This window comes from Alligator mississippiensis, chromosome 2, assembly GCF_030867095.1.
Source record: "Alligator mississippiensis isolate rAllMis1 chromosome 2, rAllMis1, whole genome shotgun sequence".
NCBI classification, from domain to species: Eukaryota; Metazoa; Chordata; order Crocodylia; family Alligatoridae; genus Alligator; species Alligator mississippiensis.
Window position 1 is genome coordinate 234,834,934 of NC_081825.1, and position 23,256 is coordinate 234,858,189.

Sequence of the window (23,256 nt, forward strand, 5' to 3'; positions counted from 1 at the left end):
CAGATGATTTGAATTTGCTTTCTAAGTCCTGCTCTTTCATTTCTCCTGTTACATTTTATAGAAATTCCCTCCTTTTTTTCTTCCCAAAGGAGACAGTAAGGCAAGGAATGATACATTCAGAGTTCAGCCCTTCTGGCTTTCCTTGAATAAAATGGCAAAGTATCAATAGGGGTAGTGAAAGGCTCTATGCTTGAAGAATTCTTCATGAGCATTTTCCTGTTTACCTTTACTGGGCACATTTGCCGTCTCCAGTTCAGTCTTGGGAGGCAGGGTTGCAGCAATTGTTTCCCTTGCTTTATATCAAGACAGCATTTAACCTGCTCTTAAAAACTTCCATGGTTTGAGATGCCAAACCTGTTCTAGGTAATCTTTTCCAATGCTTAACCACCCTCATCATTGGGAAGTTCTTCCTAATATTCAATCTGGATACGCCACGTTGCAGTTTAAGCCAGTTATTTCCTGTCCCTTGCGACAGAGAATAGTCTATCACCATCTTCTTTATAGCAACCATTTTTGTATTTGAAAAGTGTTATCAAATCCCTCCAGTCTTTTCTTCTCCAGACTAAATAATCCCAGTGCACTGGATCTTGTTCTGTTGTTCTTGCTTTAACATGCAGTGGTCTGGTGTTTAGTCTGATCCCAGTGCCATATTCACCTTGTGAGTTAAAGTACACGCAAAGGAATGGAACTTTGAAGCACTGATTGGTGAATCCACATATTTGATTTGGAAAATTGATGCAGATGCCTAAAGAGATTGGGACCCAGTAGTATAAAAATGAAATACTGAATGTAGAATTTAAGATTTAAAGGCATCTTTAAAGATTTGACCTGACTTGCCTGCTGCACTTAGTGAGGTACAGCAAGGGAAGAGAGATGCATTGGCCTTCAAAAAACATTTATGAATATAAAGCTGAATGTTGAACAGCTGCACTCCAGGCAACAGCACTTTGCCACAGGTTGTTTCTGCCGTGCAGTTTTTTTCCCCATCTCTGACAGTTCTATAAATAGTTATTTCTCATCTTTGATCAGGAAATCTCTTGCTGGTTTGTGAGAATTTGAGTGCAAAAATAGCTTTCTAACTTTCCTTGTAAGTTAACAGAGTACTTTAAAAGGCAGTCTCTGGCTACAGAAAAAGGAAACGTAACTGCTTTAAGGGAGATGGGGAATCTTCCCTGTGGAGTGTGTATCTGCTGCCACACTAAGTTTTAACTCAGCAGATTCATGCGTTGCTACAATTGAGATGAAGCACCGTACATGTAACCCTGAATAAAATTGTGTTGAAGTTTCCAAGGCTTTGCCACATTTGTATTGCTAAAGGACCATGAGAATGTAATACCTGCATTATAAAATCAGTGATGAATTGCAGGTTGTCCATGGAGGTTTTTCCGAATTGACGTGGTGGTTCAATGCATGTGCGTGTCCCACATGTGTCTGGGGTGGGGTGGGGAGGAGTGGTATTATGGTTCACCTTTAAACCATTCTGAAGGCACTTGAAACAGTAGAGTCCACACGTTAGAGTGCTAAACTGTTTAAAGTACTCTCTAAGCATCTTAAAGTTACACCACTTTGGGTAAGGGTTATCTTTGAGCCATTTTACCCAACTAGGGTTAGGGTTTTGTTAGTCTACTCCACAGAGGTATAGTGACCAATTTGCAGTTATCCAGCATCCCAAGATCCATGGCTCCCAGCCTCTCTACTCCTGACAAACTTCCCACCCTCTGAAAGTGCCCAGAGGGCAGGACTGGCCCCAAGCCTCCACCCCTACCTACCCTGAGTGGATGACCCCTGCCCTGATGGCACCATGTTGCCAGGTGCAAGAACCCCAGGAGACCCAACCTAAGCCCTCCCCTAGCCAGGAGAATTGGGTTGGGCGCTGTGGCTTCCCTACCTAGCCTGTCTTTTTCCGGGGAAAGGGGGGGGGGGTTGGAAGAGGAGGGTGCTGCCTAGTACCAAGTGTAGCAAGACCATGGAGCCCAGGGAGGCATACTTCCCTAGGGTCCATGCTGTCTCTGTGGTTAACCCCTGGCTGCTCCATTCTGGGAGCAGAGCCATGGGTGGGGGGGGTGTTCCCCAGGCTTTTGCCATGATTAAATCATGACAGCTTTACTCCCATCATGGTGTCACCACAGATAACTCCAAGTGGCTCCACACTAAGAACAGGGGCTAACTGCATCAAGGGCATGGAGCCTGGGGAAGCATGCCTCCCCAGGGCCCACCTCCCTCCTCACCCAGAACCAGAACATGAAGGCTGAAGGGATAGATTCCCCTTCCCCCCAGCTAGATAGATTCTTCACCCCTCTCCCACCAACCTTCCTGGCTGGTGGGGGAGGCACTTAGGACTAATTTGGTAAGGCTCCTTGCAGGCATGTGGCATGGAGCCAGTCACCTGAGCTTGACTCAGGAATCACCAACCACACCCTCCCTCCCCAAGTTGGGACAGGACTCAGGTGGGGCAAGGAGGGCAGAGCTGTGTTCAACTGAATATTTCTGTGCCATCTGCCAGGTGCATGGGGAGCTGGGCATGGGCAGCCTCATGCTGAGATGGGTTCAGGGGAGTCGAGATGAGCTTGATCAGGGCACAGTGGAGATGTCTCTGTGCTCCCCAAGTCTCCCCTTCCCTACCACTACTGCACCCTGCAGTTTCCCCACCCCCAGGCTAGGCAGGCCAGCCAGGGCCTAGGTGGGAACATTGGAACTGTGGGTAAGCCACTGGCCCTCTTAAGCCATGTGAGCAACGCTAGCTTGGCAGGCCTCCGCCTATCCCTATACTGGCCAGGATGGGAGGGAGTAGCTAGGGCCCTTGTCAGCTCCCCATTTCAGCCAGCACAACCCCTGCTGCTCCTAACTCAGTCTCCCCTCCAACCCAATCCCAATTCATTAACACACATACAAGTTTTTGGTTTATTTATTTATTTGTTTATTTTTATCTTTTTTGTTATTCTGTTATTCTTTACTTCTTCCATTTCCCCCACCCCCTCCCCACACTAAAGTTTATCAGAAGATATTTCCCCTCCCACCCATGGCTCTGGCTTTGGGAGAGGGAGTGCTGCATTGTCTTCTTCCTGGCTATATGATCCTGATGTGCCACCTTCCCTCCCCCCCTCCCCTCCCCTCCCCTCCCCTCCCTCCCTGCCCCATCTCCTTTCGCACCTCAGAGGAGGGATAGAGTCCTGGCTCCTGCCCATGTCCCTGCTCAGCAGGCCCTCTAGTGGCATGTCTCAGGTCAGAGACAGCATTAAGCCTTAACCTGCAGCTGCTCTGTAACTTTTTAACACTGCCTAATATTCCACAGATTTAGAATGGTTTTAAAGGTAACCTGTAGCAGCATGGAGACCTGAGATTTAAGATTCAATGCAAATGAAAATCTATCTTGCAGACTCTTGGGAGGTAGAGATGGTCTTACCATATTATCTAGTCCATTTCTTGTGTGTATGCTTTTATCTTACTGACTCTCAATTTTAGTATTGTATATAAGTTTCTTTAACAAAAGGAAAAGCAACAGACGAGAAGTAGGACCATGAGTAGAGCCTGCTGTTTAACAATGCCCTTTGTAAGCACATGTTGGTGTAATTTGATGCAGTGCTGCTGCTGCTTCTTTTACCATGAGCGAGTATTTTACCTAAGTGTCCATTTTTGCTTTTCCAGGAGTTCTTCAGAAAGCTATCGCATGCCAGTGATGGAATACAAAATGAACGAGGGGGTTCCATACGAATTCAAATTCCCCTTCAGAAATAACAACAAATGGCAACGAAATGCAAACAAGGGGCAGGGATCTCACATGTCACAGGTACCATCCCAGATGCAGAGTCCAGTAATCTCAAGGATTGGGTCAGGGAAAGGAGAAGGGAAAATGCCTCCTCCAGAACGATCAGCCAACATTCCTCGCAGCATCTCTAGTGATGGGCGTCCATTGGAAAGCCGAAGGTATGTATGATCTATGTTTGTTAGGTCTCCAAACTTTAAATCTTATCAGAAACAAAACCACATTAGACATTTTAGGCATACCAAATATTTTACTTGTCTGAATCTCACTGCTAATTAAAAAATAAAAATATAGAAGCCAAAAGTGAGTAATTCACACAGGACAATTGTCCACAAGATAGGTTGTTACTGCTTTGCACAAAATGTATTTCACTATGGCAGATGGTATATTGAAATTGTTATACAACTACTTAAATTTACTGCTCATATTCCAATTAAACACATATTGTAATTAAAATAAAATTAAAATGCTTGATCCAAACATTCCTGAAATTTTTGCATTGACAATTTGTGCGTTCCTGTTTGTATTTTACGTGCAGGCAAGTATGGAAGTCACAAAGATGTTGACACAAGAATGGCATGTGGTAATATATTTAGTTAATGCATATGATGATATAGCAAAGTGATGAAGCCAAATATGTTTCCATGACTGGGAAGTGATTATGCTTTTAGAGGTAGAGAGTAAACAGTTTTAAAGTCTGCATTTTTCAAGCTCCTGCTTTAGAAACAAAGCACAAATTCATTCTGAGTTGATGGTATCAGCCACAAAATGTCACAATATTTCCATCACTTTAAAAAAGGGAGATGTGGATGATAGTGCTGAAATGCAGTTTCTTTGTTTTGATTGTCTGAATAAATCTCTTAGCATCACTTAGCTTTCAAAGAGATGAGCAAAGGGAAACAAGCTAGTACAATAGCCTTTGTTTTGCATAGCCTCTGTTTTACATACAAGACAGCTTGTATCTGAAAATACCTTATAGACTTGAAAGCTACTAGGCATTGAACAATATATGACATAAACTGTAGAAAACTAAAGGAAGATATAGTGTGGTAAATTCATTTTCTAAAGCATTTGTTCATATAGTTGAAAACTGAAGGAGGGAAGATGTTAGATCTTATAGCTGAGAGTAACGCTATTACAGTGAGGCAGAAAACTCAATCATAGCTCAACTATTAGCAAGCAAGGAGGAAGCTAAGGAGTTCCAGACTATTTTTTCATTTTTTTTTCATCCACAAGAATTTTTATTATATTTACACACGCTTAAACACCAAAATTAAACAGGTATTTTTGGTGAATTATATAAAACCCATTTTGTGTCTCACAAGCAAAACTTACATCTGGGTGCTTTAGGAAAGAACACACTTGTAATGCTATTGATTCTGTGATAGCACCAGTATTTTTATCAGTGTACCATTTAAGTTACATTAACGTAAAATAAAAAGACCAAGGTCACTTGAGTCTGCTAAATTGGTGCTAGAATTGATGGGAGGTTTTTTTCTAAAATTCTCTGCTGCAGAGAAGATGCTAGAGGCCAGTGGACATCTAAAATAAAGTTAGCTTACCTCTGAGCATCCTGTCTGAATCAAAGTATATGTTGAGCCATGTAGGCTCTACAAGATATATTTCCTGATCAATCTTGGAGAGCCTGAAGATGTATTTTAAAAACGGCACAGGTTGATTTTTTTTTTTTTTTTTTTTTTTTTATGTATGCAGTATTTCTTTTGTACAGTAGGATCTCATACTGTTTCATCATAGGTATAGCAGCAGAACAAGGTGTTTGGGAGTGTGGAAAAATTATCATTCACTTTTTCATGCATTTATTTCTTCTTATGTCATCTCCAAAACAGCTTTGTCTCAGATTTGATTTAATGTGTTGGTCCTGCTGGATGGGGGTTCTTCTTCACTCATCTTTGATGTGTGGAATTATATAAATATTACTGGTATTTTCCTAACAAATAAAAATTTGTGCAGCTAATGTAAGCATTAAAGCATTCAAACATCTAATCATTGGATGCTGTCAATAAAAGAGCATAGGCGAATGGACACTTTGCAGAGTGGAAATTGTACCTCTGTGCCACTCTGTTTTGTTTTTTAATAAATGAAACCATGACTTTGTTTCAAAAGTGTTTCACCTCATCTCTCCCCCCACTTTCTTCACTTTTAAAAAGCATTTAAAGACTTTTTTCCCCAAAAGGTTTATATTGTGTCTATCCAGATTTAATTATAAGTTATCAAGGATATTTTGCTGGAAATATATGTCTGTTTGTCTGCCTCCCCCTCTAGTCTGCTAAAGATGTTAATCTAGTGGGCTGAATCCAGTTTTATATATAGCTACAGCTGTTTAATGTTCAGTTGTTTCCAGCTAAAATAAAGAAAAAAATACTTGCTTGAAGTTCAAGTAAAGATTAGTGAGCTCAGATAGTGGCTTTTTTCCTTCTCTTGCAAAATTGTATATAATGCTTTGTGTTTTTACTAAATAAATCCCAAGTGCTTAATTGCTTTTATTTTTATTGTGTAGCTGTCCTAAAATCAACAGAGATGAGTTTTTGTTCTGTTTTGTTTTAAGTCAGTAAAGAATTATTTTCTGCTTTGGATTTTCATCAGTAGTTTTCATACCTTCAAAAGCACAAAGTTTATACATGGATCATGCCAAGGACATTTTGTACGTTCCAGGCTGATAACTTGCACTTTTTCTAGTGTGAGCTGGAGCAACTATACTCCAGCTCTTTTTGTTGCATGTAACTTGCATGAATCTTGATATAGCATTGCTAGATGATTTAAAATAGGGGAGATCCTGGAGTTCCATTTCACAGGAGTGTAAGATGGCAAAGAAAAGCAGCACTTAACTGAAACATAAAACTGATTCATCTCCTTTTTCCTCTGTGAAGTTAGATGGGAGATTTAGTTGTGTGGAAATCTAGATAGAGTTGAGGAAAATGCTCTTACTCACTGGTGATATTTGTGGCTGATGGGAGCCTGCTTTGATTTAGAGTCTTTATCAGTTAAGCCTGTAGAAAAGTGTCTTTTTCCTGCTATTGACTTCTTGCTCTGAAGTACCAGGGGGTTAATATACAGTATAGTCTTTATATACTGGTTGCATGCCTGAAGATTTTTGTCTCGTTTTATAATAAATGAAGAAAAGATCCAGCATCAAAAATCTTTTGACACAAAAACCATGCTTTGCACAATGTATACTTACAACCCACTGTATGTGATTCAAACAGTAATTATGAACAAGTCTTTAATGCACTAAAAGAATATCCCCTTTTTTTAAAACGTGGCACTTCGTTATCTCCTTTTCTTTGTCAGATGTTTACATTCTGAACCAGTAACTTTACACTTTCATTTAGAAAGAAATGCACAGAATAATTTGTGTGGTTTAAATTTGAATTTTACTCTAGGCTGTATAATTACTGAGCTTGGACGTTGCCAAGAAACAAATTTTAATTGGGTTTCCTACAAAAATGCCACATGATCGTTAAGGACAAAGGGCTTGTCTGTACTTCAGAGTTGTGTTGATTTAACTGTGCCAGCAAGTTAGATCTGTAAACCCCACCTACTTTAAACACATTTTACCAGTTAGAAAGTGCTTATATTAGTTTAACTTACTCCATTTCAGAAACTGAATAGTATTTTTAAAAATACTGCAGGTCACCATAATACTGGTATAACTTCACTTATGCTAGACTTGTGCTAGCTTATGTCACTAAAAATCACCTCTGTACCTGATACAGCTGTACCAGAAATTAAAAAAAAAAAAATGTAGACCAATCCAAAAGCAACTGAGAGTTTCAGTTCTATATAGCAGGTACAAATGGCAGCTTCCAGCATTATAGTCTCTCTTACTCTCTGCTTTAATACTGATTCATTAAAGAGGAGTTACCACCTACAAAGGATTAATACTACCTCTTGAATCATTTTGTATTTTTTTTAAATTTTTCATTCAAATGCTGGCATGGTTCAAAACTGCTTCACTTACTGAAATCAAAATTGATCATCGTCAGACTGGATAATAGTGTTGAAAGATTAGGATTAGGATTATAGTTCTATGCTCCTTTAGGGCATACTTCAGACATGGGTAGATGATCCTGTGCCCATACTGCAGGCATTAAGGGTAGTGATAGATGTCACACACAAACTGGTTTAAGTGATCAGAAACTGGTTTAAACCTGTAACAGAACAGACATTCAATGCACATAAACCAATTTGAAAATGGCTGAAATCAGTTTGAATGCAGTATCAGACTTGACTGATTTGGGTCAAACCAGTTTATGTAATGTCGCCTGGTTTAAGTTAAACCAGAGTCCCTCAGCATCCCAGTTGTTTGCAGCCTTGGGCGGGGGCTCTCTGCTCCGGAGATTTGGACTGGCCCCTCCCCTCTGCACCCTGGCTGCAGCGCCAACAGAGACGGCAGGCACAGCAGTGTCTACCTCGCTTACTTCTGCTTCCTACTCCCTGCATAAGCAGGGATTCCCCCATCCCCTCTCCCAGGGCAGGAACTATAGCCAGCATGTGGTATGCTAGCTAATGCTGAGAGGTGTCTGTGTAAGGCAGATAAGACAGTGTCCACTTAGGGCTTTTTGGGGGGCATAGGACAGAAGCACAGCTGGTGGGGTGGGGACAGCTCCTGCTGCTGTTTGCACCCCGGGAGGGGGCAGGTGGGGGGCATGTGCCCCTGATCTGTGGGGGGTGGGCGGCAGCTGCAAGGTGGAGCCAGAGCCAGCGCTGCATGGGGCTTTTCTTGCTGGGGACTGGGCTCAGAATGGGCTCCAGTGGCCCTGGAAGGAGGCTGCAGCCACCCCAAATTTTGCCACCGCTCCGTTCCCAGCCCTGCATCACTGCCCAGCGCAGCCCCATTTTTTCCTAGTGCTTGGATGGAGACATGGCTTTCAGCCAGGCCTGCACCAAATGGCAGGTGGTGGCACAGGGCTGGGAACTGAGCGGCAGCAAAATTTGGGATGGCTGCAACCTCCTCCAGCACTGCCAGAGCCCTCTCTGAACCCAGCCCCCAGCAAGAAGAGCCCCATGCAACTCTGGCTTCACCTTACAGCTGCCGCCCACCCCATGCTTTGCAGACTGGGGGCGTATGCCATCCCTGCCCTGGTTGGCAGCCCCTGCCTCTGCCCCCCCTCACTGCAGGGGGGAATGATCTGTCCTCCCATGCCCCTTCCCTCCCCCCTTCACTTCCAACTTACCAGCTGGAGGCAGCTCTCCACGCTGCCAGCTCTGCTCCATGCTGCGCTGTGGCTGCACACAGCACAGGCATTTATCTGCCAAATTATTGGCCGCATAGGGCTGATATCTGATATAGATAATTTTCTTCATATCGGTACTGATCCAATATCAGACCAATGTATCAGTGCACCTCCACTTTTTGGAGTTAATCAACAGGTAGCTGGTAATGTTTCTTTGTTCCTTCCATGGAAAAAGTTGTTTAAGAAGAGCTTGAAATAATGAGAGAGGCTTTTGTTTTGTTGATGGGGTGTTATCAACTCCATGCTGGGGAGTTGCTAAATGCTCTGTTGTCAATTCCCTGCTGGGTGGTCAGGAGCAGTGGGGGAGGGGGACCCCTCCCTAATCAGAGCGTCCTGTTGGGACCTGGCTGTGCCCCCTCTCAACTCAGCATTGTGGAAGGGAAGGGAGACCTGCTGTAGTGCGCCCCAGCTTCTAGCCTGAGCCACTGCAGGCATGTGCCTGCATTTCCTCAGTCCAGAGGGTATGTCTGTATGATTACAAACCAGTTCAGCCTAGCCATATTAGACTAACCTCTAAAGATGGAATCAATTCAGGCTCAGGCTTTTTTAATGTCTGTCCCTAGCCTAAATGCTCAGATTTTAACTGATTGCTTGTGAACTTATCAATGTCTTTGTAAACCTAAGGTTCCATTAATTCTCAAAGAGAATTTTGAAACCATTTCAGGGCTACTTTAAATTATGCCAGTTGTCAAGGATTAATGGAGTCTGAGTTTAGTTTAGCCTCATTGTCTTTGTCCTGGTAATGTCTCTGCTGTCTATACCACCAACTTGAGCAAAACTTCTGTTCAACAAAATCCACTTTTATGATGGCTTTGAGTAGGGGGTCTTATAGCTAAGTGGCTGCAGAAAGGGCCAACACCCAGCTTAGTGGAGTACTTTGGCTAATGTGTAGTGTCAGTTCTATCAATAAATGTATTTGTTGGTAAGCTTAAGTTAAACAATCTAGCAAGTTCTTTGGTAGACTTTTGTTCAGAAGTGATGGATGCCTTTTCTGTGCATTTTCCATAACGGCTTTTTTTTTTAACCAAACATGACACATACTGCAAATTTTCCATATTGCTTGACACACGAGCTGTGTTGACTAGCTGTTGGGCAAAGGTATTGTTTGCTTTTGTTGAACACATTGGGGTGAGAAGGGTCTGTGGCAGCAGAGATGGTGAATCGCGGACAATTTCTTCAATTGCTGAACATGTGCTGCTGCTGTCTTTTGCTCTATGAGAAATGTGCTATTGCTATTTTCATACTCTTTGCTCTAAATTCTTGTGTCTTATATTCAAAGCACACCACTTTCTGCATTTATTTTTAGTGATTGGTAACGGGTTGAATGAGAGAGGTGATGACTGGAAAGGAGAGATAAGAGTGGCTAGCTGAGTTGGCAATATGAGGAGCGATCATGGTGACCTGAAATGTAATACGAAAGGGCTCTAAAATAACAGAATGTGTTCCTATAATAGTACATGTGTCTTCAAATATTTCTGTCTGGTTCAAAAATACAGAATAGATGTCAGCTAGAAAATTTGTATTTTCAATACGTTTCATGGTAGCCGCTAAGCTTTGATAACTCCTCATTTTCATTCAATCATTACACTATCAAATTTTTTTCTTGTAAGCTGATGCCTTCACAAAGCTCAAAGATAAATTGATTTGCTTAGTGGATTCAATAGGTTAATGCACTGTCTCTTCACATTTAAAAAATAGGTTCAAATCTCCCCAGGCTTACTAGCAAAAATGAGCTTGGTCCCATACAAAACTTCATTTAACCACGCTGAAAATCTACTGTGCTTGATTAGGTTCAGATTGCAGCCATCAGAACAGATCCAGGACTGTAATAACAGGAGTATAAGGCTGCAGGCAGACATTGCCTTTGTGTGTCTCCAAGCATTTTTATGGCAGAACAAAACCGAGGCAAACAGACATCCATGCCCCCTGTTGCACCACAAATGCCCCAAATCGTGCCTGTGATAATTTACAGTAATAATTTGTTCTGCCTTTTCTTGGTGGATGTCTGCTTGCTTAGGGCATGAGAGTCTGTGCTCTCCAACTGCCCCAGGCAGGCACTAGTGGGAATTCAGGGGTCCGATCCTGAGATTCCCAGGGTGCCCAGCTGCAAATGGATTCCCCTGCTTGCAGACACAGGTCACAGCAGCATGAAATGAACACCAGGAATTCCCTGGAGAGGGAATCCTGGGCCATGTCTTTCATGTTTCCTCACCTCAGGAATCCCCCTGCATAGGATTCCCAGTGCTCATTTCATGCCTGGGGTGCAGCTTCTGGGGTCACTATCCCCTGAAGCCCCAGAACAGGTAGGGACCCAACCCTATCGGACAGTGGCCCCAGGCAGCATCTGTAGACGCCAATGAGGCAGACCATCTTTGCCAGAACACATCCTGGCACAGTTGATCCTGCTCCAAAGACAGTGTCTGTTTATACCTTTACAAGCCATAGTTTTGGCTTCTTGGCAAAACTGTGTGTGAAGCATGTGTGAGACCTCCCTATGCCTGAAGAAGGGTGATTGCACCCAAAAGCTTGCTAAGAACCTTTTTCCAATTGCTCATTTTGGTCTAATAAAAGATGTCACATCTACTCAAAGAACCTTACCTGCCTGTGAAGCTTGTATGCTCTTTGCAATGTATTCATCTCTCACTTTCAAGTTACTGAATTGTTCATAATTTTTTCATATTCTCACAGTACCTTTACATGGTAATTTATCTTAGTGACAACTTCCTAAAGAAATTAACTTGATCTTTTTCTAAGACACCAGCTTTTGAGCAAATGCTTTTGTGTGAAGAACTTTAATATTCTACCTTGTTTGCAAAGTATTTCAGAACTGTGTTCCCAGTAGCAGTTTGCATTGTCTTTGGTCATGTGGCCTAGAAATAAGTAGCTTTCATTCATACTTCTCACCCAGATAGGAGAGTCCAGCGCTTGAATAATTTCAATATTTTGTTTTTTCAGGTTTTAACAATAACATCTATTGTTTTGCCATATAGCTGAAAAGTCCTTGTTTATTTACTGAGAAGCAATGACCACAGTAATAAATCCCCTTCACCTCCAAGGGTGGCTTAGAAGGATTGTTTCCTGAGTTCAGTTCATAGTTTATATTTTAAGGGATATTGCAGCTGCAAATCTCACACATAATAAATTAATGCAGATGGCCCTTTGAACTAGGAATTTGAGATGATTTGTGAGACTAGCCTATGTAGCAGCATTAAAATCCATTCAGCAAAAATCAAGTAATCTAATACCATTATCATATTTACCCTAACTGTAAATTTTAAAATGAAACAGAGACGCGGTATACAATTTCTAGCTTACTTTGGACTTGACACAGTATTCAGTTTAATAGTACTACAGGTCATGCCAGGATTGCTGATCCTATGTTAATATATCTGGAAAAGACTAAATATTTCAGGGATTTAACTTAAACCAAAGCATCTTAAAAGAAAAAGAAGTGTTTTTCTTACTCTTTTTCTTTGAGAGAGTACTCATGGGACTTAGCTGAATGGTCCCTTTATGCTAATGAAGTCTGTAAACCTGGCTATCAGGTCAAACGAGTTTACAGTTAGACCATAATGGTAGTGGTTAATTACAACAGAAGGTGTATGTCATATGATTATACCAGGGATTAGCAACCTGTAAGGTAGATTTGGCTTGCACAGGGATTGGATAAGGGCCAACCGGGTCTGCATTTTACTAAGGGTGCACTGATTTCCCCATTTCATCCAGTCCTCATTTTGCCAATGGTGCACTGATCAACTCTAGTGCTCCAGCCAGCTGCTACTGCCCACATGGAGGTCTGTGCTTTCTCATTGCAGCCCCTCCTCACTGTCACTATGAGAATGGTGGCTTATGGCACTGGTTGGGTTGCAAGCTGCAGCCTGCATTTGCAAAAAGTTCCCTGATCCATACAAATAAAATATTCATGTGTGTGCTACAGACTGCATGGGGAAGGAAAGATAAGAGCAGGAGGTATGGAAAAGGGGGAAGAACAAAAAGAGAACTTACTCTGGTTTGTTATAAAGCAAATGCTTAGAATTACTCATTTTGCTGAAATAAAAATACACACAGAACAAATATTAAATGTAGCTTCTGACTGAGATTTATGACATGATCTGTGTGTTTCAGACAAAGTAGGGGGTACTGCTGACTAGGAGAATTGGTGGAAGAGATAAATGTGTGAAGCCACTGCTGATAGTGTTGTGGGGAGGTAGAGACAGGGGGCAGATGGCCAGGATGTTGAAGTAGGAAAAGAAGACGTGTAGGGGCATGAAGTAGAGTAAGAAGAAAATTTCAGATCTTTATGTAACCTCTCACTGAACCATGATGATTCTCCTTCGAGCAATGTAGAAACAGTCATGACTAACTCATTGAGAACCACAAAGCAAGCAGCCAAGGGCCCTGTCCCAGAGCTTGTACCCTTGTAAATAATATGTTTGTAGTCAATAGTATTAATGCAGGAACTGTACTTTTCAAGTTCATTCCTGATTTTGTTTTTATTTACATTTACTTCATATTAGATTTGCATAAAAATTCTGATGAGCAGCGCATCCATTTCTGTTGTCTGGTGTTAGGAATTACGTATGTTTTTCCTAGTATAAAGAAAGACCATTTGTGTCTGTCTGTCTGTAAAATGTGCATTTTATCACTTACATTGTCTCCCGCACTCTTGGGAACAACCTGTCAGGTAGCTGAAGGCTGCTATTAAATCCCCCCTTAATCTCCTCCTGTCCAGACTAAATAAACCCAGTTCCCTCAGTTTCTTTTCATAAGCCATGTTCCCCAACCCCCTAACCATTTTCATTACCTTCTGCTGAACTCTTTCCGATTTGCCCACATTCTTTCTGTAGTGGGGGACCCAAAAATGAAGACAGGACATCAAATGTGGCCTCACCAGTGCCAAATAGAGGGGAATAATCAGTTTCCTTATTGAACCACATGAGATTTCTTTTGGTCTAATCCTCCAATTTATTGAACTCTCTCTCAGTCTTAGCCCTACCCTCCAGCATATCTACTACTCCCCCCAGCTTGGTGTCGGTAAACTTGCTGAGGCTGCACTCCATCCTGTCTTCCAAGTCATTGGTGAAGGTATTGAACAGAACCAGCCCCAGGACTGACCCCTGGGGCACTCGACTTGAGACTGGCTGCCAACAACAGATCGAGCTATTGATTACTGCCTTTTGAACCTGACAATTCAGCCAATTTTCTATCCACCTTACAGTCTGTTCATCAAACTCGTACTTTCTTAGCTTAGCAATAATATTGTGGGAGACCATATCTAAAACCTTGCTAAAATCAAGGTATATCACATCCACTGGTCCCCCTGCATCTACAGAGCCAGTCATAGAAATCAGGTTTGTCAGGCATGACTTGCCCTTGGTGACAGTTCCTAATCACCTTCTCATCCAAGTGCTTAGAAATGCATTCCTTGAGGACCTGCTTCATGATTTTTCTAGGAACCAAGGTGAGACTGATTGGTTTATAATTCCCTGGATCCTCTTTCTTACCTTTCTTAAAGATGAACATTATTTGCCCTTTTTCTATCATCCAGGACCTCTCCCAATCGCTATGAGTTTTCAAAGATAATGACCAGCGGCTCTGCAGTCATATTGGCTAACTCCCTCAGCACGCTTGGGTGCATCACATCTGGCCCCATGGACTTGTACACATCCAACTTACTAGTAGTCCCTAACCTGTTCTGTTGCCACTGTTGGCTGCCCACCTCCTCCCCAAGCTGTGTTGCCAGGTGCAGTAGTCTGGGAGCTGCCCTTGCCTGTGAAGACTGAAGTACAAAAAGGCATTGAGCACTTCAGCCTTTTTCGCATCCTCTTTCACTAGGTTGCCTCCCCCATTTAGTAAAGGACACACACTTTCCCTGATCCTCTTGTAGAAACCCTTCTTGTCACCCTTCATGTCCCTTGCTAGCTGCAACTCCAGTTGCACTTTGGCCTTCCTGATTTCATTCCTGCATGCCCAAGCAATACTCTTATACTCCTCCCCAGTAATTTGTTTCCACTTCTTGTAAGCTTCCTTTTTGCGTTTTAGCTCACTGAAGAGTTCTCTGCTAAGCCAAGCTGGTCTTCTGCCATATTTGCTAGCCTTCCTGCTCATCAGAATGGTTCAATCCTGCACTTTCAGTAAAGTTTCTTTAAAACTGGGGAGAAGTGGGCATGCTAGAAGGGAGGGACAGGCTGCAATTGGATCTGGACAGGTTACAGGGATGGGCGGATGAGAACAAGATGGGATTCAACACTGACAAGTGCAAAGTACTGCACCTAGGGAGAAAGAACCAGCAGCACACCTACAGGCTGGGGAACTCCCTTCTCATCAGCACAGAGGCAGAAAAGGATCTTGGAGTCGTTATAGACTCCAGGATGAACATGGGCCATGGGTGTGGGGATGCAGTCAGGAAGGCTAACCGCACCTTGTCATGCATCCACAGGTGCATCATGAGCAGGTCCAAGGAGGTAATCTTCTCCCTCTATGCGACATTGGTAAGGCCACAGTTGGACTATTGCATCCAGTTCTGGGTGCCGCACTTCAGGAGGGATGTGGACAGCATCAAGAGGGTCCAGAGGAGGGCCACTCGCATGATCAGGGGGCAGTAGGGCAGACCCTACGGGGAGAGGCTACGGGACCTGAACCTGTTCAGCCTCCACAAGAGAAGGCTGAGAGGGGATCTGGTGGCCGTCTACAAACTGGCCAAGGGAGACCAGCAGGCAATGGGAGAGTCCCTGTTCCCCCGAGCACTACTGGGAGTAGCAAGGAATAATGGCCATAAGTTGATGGAGAGTAGATTCAGACTAGACATCAGGAGGCACTACTTCACAGTCAGAGTCTGCTTTTCTGAAGTCCAGGTTCCTTACTCTGCTGCTCTACTTCCTTCCTTTACTCAGGATCCTAAACTCAGTCATCTCATAATCACTGCTACCTAAGCTACCATCCACTACTACATTCCCCACCAGTTCTTCCCTGTTTTTGAGCACCATGTCAAGAAGGGCATGGCCCCTAGTTGGCTGCTCCAGCACTTGCACCAGGAAGTTGTTGCCAACCCTCTCCAGAAACTTCCTCAGTTGCCTACACACTGCTGTATTGCCCTCCAAGTAGATGTCAGGGTGGCTGAAGTCCCCTGTGAGAACCAAGGCCTATGATCAGGAAATTTTTGCTAGCTGTTTGAAGACTCGGAGCACAGGACTCATTGACTTGAATGGCTGTGGTGAACTTTCACCAGTTCTTATAAATCAAGACACCTGGGTTTCAGGTGAGACACCTGAGGAACAGGCAGTTAGTGACCACCTCTGAAGCGTTTGATTTAAATGCATTGGCTTATATCAGAAAGAAGTGCTTACGCAGAAGCAGGGAAAGAATCAAAATCTCTACTACAGCATTAAGCTACTTTTTCCTATAGGACCAGCCTGTAGTGCAGTCCCCTGCATCATTCATGTGTAATTTTTGCAACAAATGAAGCAGAGGTCCTACAAACGGAAGCCTCCTTGACTACACAGCCTAGTCCATTTCAAGAGCAGGTCCAGCCTATGCACTGAATGACATAGAATCCAGTGGGGAAAAAATAGTATGTGCTCTATTAATTAAAGACTATGATAATGCATATGCACAAGGGGGACAAATTAAGCTTGAATAGCCATCCAGATAGCACATTTGGGTGCTTGGCTTTGCACCTTAATGGCATTCATTTTCATATTTTGTTCCGTGTTTTATATACCTATAACATATATGGTAGATTGTGGTGTATCACTTATAGGGTTGCCAGCCCTCCCGGATTGACTGGGAGTCTACTGGAATTAGCATCAGTCTCCTCGACTATTGAAAGCAATCCGGAAGATTGATATTGTGAACAGGTTGAACAGTACAATTAATGACTAGGGATGCACCGATACACCAGTCCCGTATCAAATCGGCACTGGTATCAGGAAATTGACAGTATCGGCAGTCGGGGTTTTTTGGCTGATGTGGCTGATAATGTCACTAATAAATGCCTTGTTCATGCGTGCAGCCGCAGTGCAGCACACAGATGTCGTGGAGAGCAGCTGGGTCAAGCTGGTCAAGTCTGTTGTGAGGGAAGGGGTGTGGGGGAGTGGGGGAGGGGGTGCAGACCAAGGCCCCAGCAGTGAAAGAGGGAGTGGGGCTGGGACAGGGGCTGGGGCAGGTGCTACACAGCTGGGTCGGGGCATGGGACGGAGCTGTGAGCAGCTCATCCGGGGGGCCTGGGGAGTGGGGCAAGTGTGGGCTGCTGCTGCAGGCTGGGGCCAGGGGCAGCACCGGGCTCTTCCTGGTGGGGGGGGGTTGGGCCAGGGCTGCACTTGGGGTGGGCGGCGGTGGCACTGGGGGGGGGTTACAGTTAATTTTGGGGTGGCTGCAGCCCCCCGTAGCTCCTCCCCCAGTGCACTCCTCCCTCTCTCCACCCGTCCAGAGTGCAGTCCGGCCCAGGCCCCCGCCAAGCAAAGCTCGATGCCGCCATGGCCCCAGCCCACAGCCGCAACCTGCCTTGCCCTGAGAACAGATCCATGGGCACGTGCCCTCCCGGGATGCACATAGGGGCACCAATTTGTACTAGATTGGTGCAGTTTATACCAAGGCACACTTACTTTTTACTTGCAAAGGTGGGTGGGTGTGGGGAGACAGTATATTTATTCTAGGGGGGGCAGTAGCTTACACTGCTGTAGAGCTCTATATACTATTTATCTGCTTACCACAGAATAAAGTCAAATCAGTCTTGAATAAATGAGTGTGGCTGTCATTTATGTAGCTTCTCAGAACAAGTTTCTAATCACTTTGCTGTATTCATTCTAAAAGTCTTCCTTGCTGGTAGAGGAGTTGTATCTCTGTCATTAGTATGAAATCTTCTTTCCCCTCAGGACATTGCTGTCACATTTTTGGTAATGCACAGAAAATGAAGTAAGCCATATCTGAAACTGAAGTGCAAATATAAGCTATTCTGTTAGAGTGACATTTTACACGCACCATACAAAGAGTGATTGTCCCCCTACCATAAATTTTGATGTGTTGTTATATGAGAGAAATTCATAGTTAACAAATTTTTGATTTATGTATTTCTAAGTATGAGTTGGTCTAAATATGTATTTATAACACACACACACACACACACACACACACACACGTGTGTGTGTGTATCTTATTTCAAAGCAAGTATTTCTCCTGGCTGGACTTTGCTCATTCTCTCTTTCTCTCCCCCTCTCTCTTTCTCCCCTTTTCCCCCTGTTGCTTCCCCTTTATCCGTATCTCTTTTTTTTTTCTCTCTTTCTCTCTCTCTTAGAATGCCACTGGAAAAATGAGCTTGCCATTAATCTGGTTCATCTCTCCCAAGGTCTCAAGCTATTGTACTCTTTTGAGGGTTTGGGTTTTTTTTGCAATCAAATACTTGAAAATTTTTGCTTACACTGATAAATGTGAGAGGAGTTAAATTTAGGTCTGTAAACTAAAGAGGCTTTATTGGGTTTGGTGCTGTGCTTCAAATAATCAGGATTTAAATCGCTGCTACCTTGGCTGTGTAGAAAATTTCTTGAATTTCATTATACAAATAGCACTTATGGAGTCCCAGATGATGGTACACCCTTTATTTGCACTTTCCTCCCCTCCTTTCAGCAGTCTTACGTTATGTTTTGCTTCTGGTAAGCAAAAGGGTAGAGTAAGAGAATATAAAATTAAAGGAGATGAAAAACATCTACTCACAAATTCTTGAAATACTTTGAAAAAATACTTTGAGAATTCCTTCTCACAGTAAGCAGAACTTGTAAACCTTTTTCACCTTCAGAGTGAAGTTTTCAAGCTTTAATAGTTTCTTCAATATCATGGTACAAAGCCAGTGAAATATTGCTTCCATTTTACAGATTGGAATGCTGAGGCATGCAGATTAAGTATACTTTAACAATTTTTTTGTAAGTTTTGGGATCACTTCTTATTCAACTAAACTAGGGCTGTCCACAGCCTGCATGTAGGCTATGAGGATTAATTTTTGGCCCCCAGGCTATCACCTGGCTATTTACCCCACTTTTGCTCTGGCTGGAGTAGCAGCCAGGATCTCCAGCACCGACTCCTTTCTCTGTCTTCTCTGGCTTCTGTTTCTTGCCCCTGCTCAAGTGGGTGGTGCAGTACAGCACGGCCTCTGATGCCAGGAGAGTCTGCTGCTGTGCAGTCTGAGGCATCTGCACAGCACAGTATATTGGGGGCCTGTGGGCTGTCGTGGTGCAGCCCATGCAGCATTAGCCCCTGGCTGCTTAGAATTTGGACAGTCCTGAACTAAACTGTCTTTCACTGTAATCTCTATTCTTTTGCAAATAAGATGACTGTAACATCTTAAACTGCAATGTGTTGGTTATTTTCCAGTTAAAATTTCCATAGAAATGTATTTAAATGTTTCCATAGAAATGTATTTAAATGTTTTTCATGGAGATGCAAAGTTCTTTTAAGCCTCCTTTAAAGGCTCCTATTGATTTCAGCCACTCCCAGACAGAACAAAATCATTAGATCATCTTAACCAGTATAAAATCCAATAGATGTATGAAAGACAGGAAATGGAAAATAATCCAGTAATCTTAATTTACAGGGCAAATATGTTAGCTGGACAGTGGAAGCAAGCTCCTATTCAGAATTTGTCCAGATGCAAATGTTGGAACCTAACCATTTATATAATACACTCTTGCTTTAGTAACAGGAGACAACTCCGTGTAACTCTATAGTCAGAGTTACAAGAAGTTATGAACAATTCTATTTATTTAGGAGTGATGAACCTCTTATTTAGATTTACAAATAATGTTAACTAATTCTGTGATCCTAGCATTTTAATTAACAGTTTTGTGGCAAAGAGATTAATTTTCTGCTCTTGGAGGATTGATCTAGGCCTGCACTTTGTTAAAATTCCACACACAACTTGGCTCTGAAATGTAGGAATAAATCACTCTTTTGTATGGTATTTGGGTGAAGTATGTTATGGTTCAATATTCTTTACTAGCAAACTGCCAAAACAACTCTGTTTATTTTTGGCACTGTTTGGCAGTTGGATTGTTCTTCTAAAAGTGTTCCTCACTACCATCCTAATGCTCTTTTCCCACTGATCCCACAGGGAATAAATTAACAGGGGGAAATCTGTATGGATTTCCAACTGTTTTTATGTTTACTGTCTTCATGAAGCCATGTTTACAGCTGACATGGCAATTTGCACATTGTCTGTCATGCCTTGCATTATCTTACTCTTCAGAACTTTTGACTTTGGGTTTGTTTGCTCTGTACAGGTTGTCTCCTGGTTCCGATGTCTACGTCACCGTTTCATCCATTGCTTTAGCAAGATCACAGCAGTGCCGTAATTCACCAAGCAACCTATCATCCTCAAGTGAGACTGGCTCTGGTGGGGGAACATACAGGCAGAAATCTATGCCAGAAGGGTAAGTAGTAGATTTTTCTTCTTATACACTTTTTTTTTAGGTGCTGTTGGCTGACGTTTCTCTCTTCCATTTGATGTTTAGAGCAGTGGTGCTCAACCTACAGTCCACATGCCAGATCTGGCCACCAAAGTGACTTGATATGGCCTGTGGCATGGAGAATCAGCAGCAAGCAGCTCTGCCCAGCACATCCCCTTCCTTGCTCTGTGCTGTACTGCAGCCCCCTCCTCCCACAACTATCTCCCTTCCCTTACAGAAGGCACAGCTTTCTCTCTCCCTCCCTCCCTTTCTGCCTCCCCCCTCCCTATAGCAGACACTGTTTACAGTGAGATAATCTTTCCTTTCCCTGCCTCCCTCCCCTCCCTCTGACACTGGCAGCCACCTCCTTCCTCCTCTCTCCTTTGCCCCCGCCCCCCCTGGGAGTAGTGGCCCTTGGTACAGCTGGGTCTCAGCCACCTAACCTTCCTCCGTAAAAGGTTGAGTGTGACTAACTTAGAGTAATAAAATACAAGCAATCCTTACTGTTCTTTACATGCAGTTAAGAAAACAATTTTATATGACTCCCTTCCTTTTTGCAAAAGTCAGGTTGAAGAGCAGTCTTACATGTTTTTCCCCCTTCTGTTCTTAGATCTGACGGTGCATAGTCTGGTATCTATGGAGACCTTGAAGTATTTTAGAGTCATTGTTAAGGGCATCAGTTTTATTTGCAAAGCACTTAATTTCACAGATTTAGCTTCTAAAATGAAATCCATAATACACAGTAATCAGACTGAGTTCTTGGGCACTTGACTTTGCAGTGGGTGCAGCTGTTTTGAAGCAAGAGAAGTGATTTATGCATTGAAGACTTAGAATATTTAAAGACAAAGGTACTAAGTGACCATGAAGGAGTGTTCAAATAAGCAGTTCTTTCGCTGAAACCCTCTATGAATCAGCCTGTCTCTTTCAGCTATCATGAAATTCCCTGAAATGATCCAAAATTCTCCTTTGGGGAAAGCTCACGGAGGAAGAAATTAAATATGTAGCATTTTCAGAGAACACTGAAAAGAAAAAATAAATCAAATGCCCTTAAGTAGGGAAAGAAAAATAATTGGCAGCAATAAAACTACACATTCTGAAATACCCCTTACAGAGAGGAAGGAATAGAAGCTGTTAAGCAGTTCACATCAGGAAGTTTTCCTCTGAAGTCTCCTTGAATATTTTGCAGGTCATTTTATAATCCTCTCCATGCTGGGTCTTTGTAAAGTTGTAGTCTCTGCTTCTGTGTTGAAAAAAATGGCATGAGGGAATGTAAATACTGTTGTCTGAAACTAGTGAAACACCCTGTGTCTCATGCATATCAGAATGTCTTCAAACTCCCCTGTCCAGTGTACAATAAGACTATGCATATGAGCAAGGCATCAAGTACATCCGCCATCTGCAAAACTCCTAAGGTGTCTCTCATCCAGTCGTTTTTCATCACAGTTTAGGAAATTTGCTTAAAAAATTACCCTCTTCTGCACACCTTTTGGTGTTTTGTGTCTTTCCCTGTAGAGTTATCCCTTCCTGCACAGCTTCATAAAGGCATCTTGATTCAGTAAGCTTCTCTGTTAAGCAAGTTCCCTTTAATGTCCATAAGGCATAACTGTTTTTTTGAATAAGAATGCACTTAAACATATACCTACGCTTTGTCCTGAATCAGGCCCAAAATGCGCATACATATCCTTCCTCAGCCAATTTCCTTCTTAAAAGTTAATTTTGCACACAAGTGCAATAGGTCCTTTCTGTCTGAGTGTTTTTCAAGCTGTGCAAAAAGAAAATTCCTAAAAACTTGGGTACTTAGTTCACTATTTCCAAACTCAGTCAGATCAAAACCTTATTTCACTGGAACAACAAAAGGAACAATAAAAACAAGAATTGGCACTGATCTTCTGTAAATACTTCTCTCACCATCTCCCACAATTTCACCTTTCAGCTACTTGGCTGTTTAAAAAAAGTAGCAAGATTTAATTATCATGGAAAAGAATGCCCTGTCCCTCCTGTCCCACTGTTTTCATGCTCACAAATGGCTGAGCTATGTTTGCTTAGAAGGCCAAGCATGAACAATTTCATCATGAAAGATGAACGTTTCCAAAACTTACCAGTGACTGCAAGGAGAGGTTAGAATACAACTTTTAACTGACATTAATTATGGCAATAACAGCTGTGCCTGCTATATTATTGTCCATGTTTCCACTACAGGCAATGACAGGTGCTCATTGATTTCAACAGTATCCAGATTGGGCTTCTATTATAGATGTTTCATGTATACATCCATTTGTTTACATATGTTACTTCTGTGTTTACATGAATGTTAATGGAACGTAAAAGTAGAGTAAGGAAGAATGTTTTTTCTTTTATAGCTGTTTACTTTTCCTTCATTTCTCATTACTGAAAATGATACCGTTTTGTATCTGAGGCTTCTTTCTGGTTTTTTGTAAGTGACATAAAAGATGCCCCAATCATCACTCATTATTTTTAATCAGTAAGTTTTAAAAAGTATAGTTAAAAAAAAAATGAAAGAAACAAATGTGTTGCATTTTAATTAGTGAAATAGTTAGACCTAAAAGAGATTGAAAGCAAACAGTGTTTTCATGGGTCTTTGTTCCTTATGGAAAAATTTCCACATCATAAATTAAACAAAATATGTAAGATTGAACATTCATATTCACAAATATATCAACAGTAATAATAGGAGTGTGTTGCATGAAGAATAAATTACAGGTGACACACAAGTGGATAAATGAGATTTTAGATTTTGAACTTTTCTTTTAGATTACCCATTACTCTTTTTTTTTTCTTGTAATTT

The 23,256-nt window shown here is 42.4% G+C and overlaps 1 protein-coding gene across 5 annotated transcripts in view; it reads left to right on the top strand.

Moving 5' to 3' along the window:
- The window catches only part of SIPA1L1 (signal induced proliferation associated 1 like 1), a 454,573-nt gene that overhangs the window by 387,498 nt on the left and 43,819 nt on the right, over positions 1–23,256 (top strand). For all 5 annotated transcript variants that reach the window (XM_059722914.1, XM_059722916.1, XM_059722917.1 and 2 more), the window contains 2 exons: positions 3,646–3,924; positions 20,286–20,435. In XM_059722914.1, coding sequence (XP_059578897.1) covers positions 3,646–3,924; positions 20,286–20,435 — 429 coding nt within the window. The remainder of the gene's footprint in view (positions 1–3,645; positions 3,925–20,285; positions 20,436–23,256) is intronic.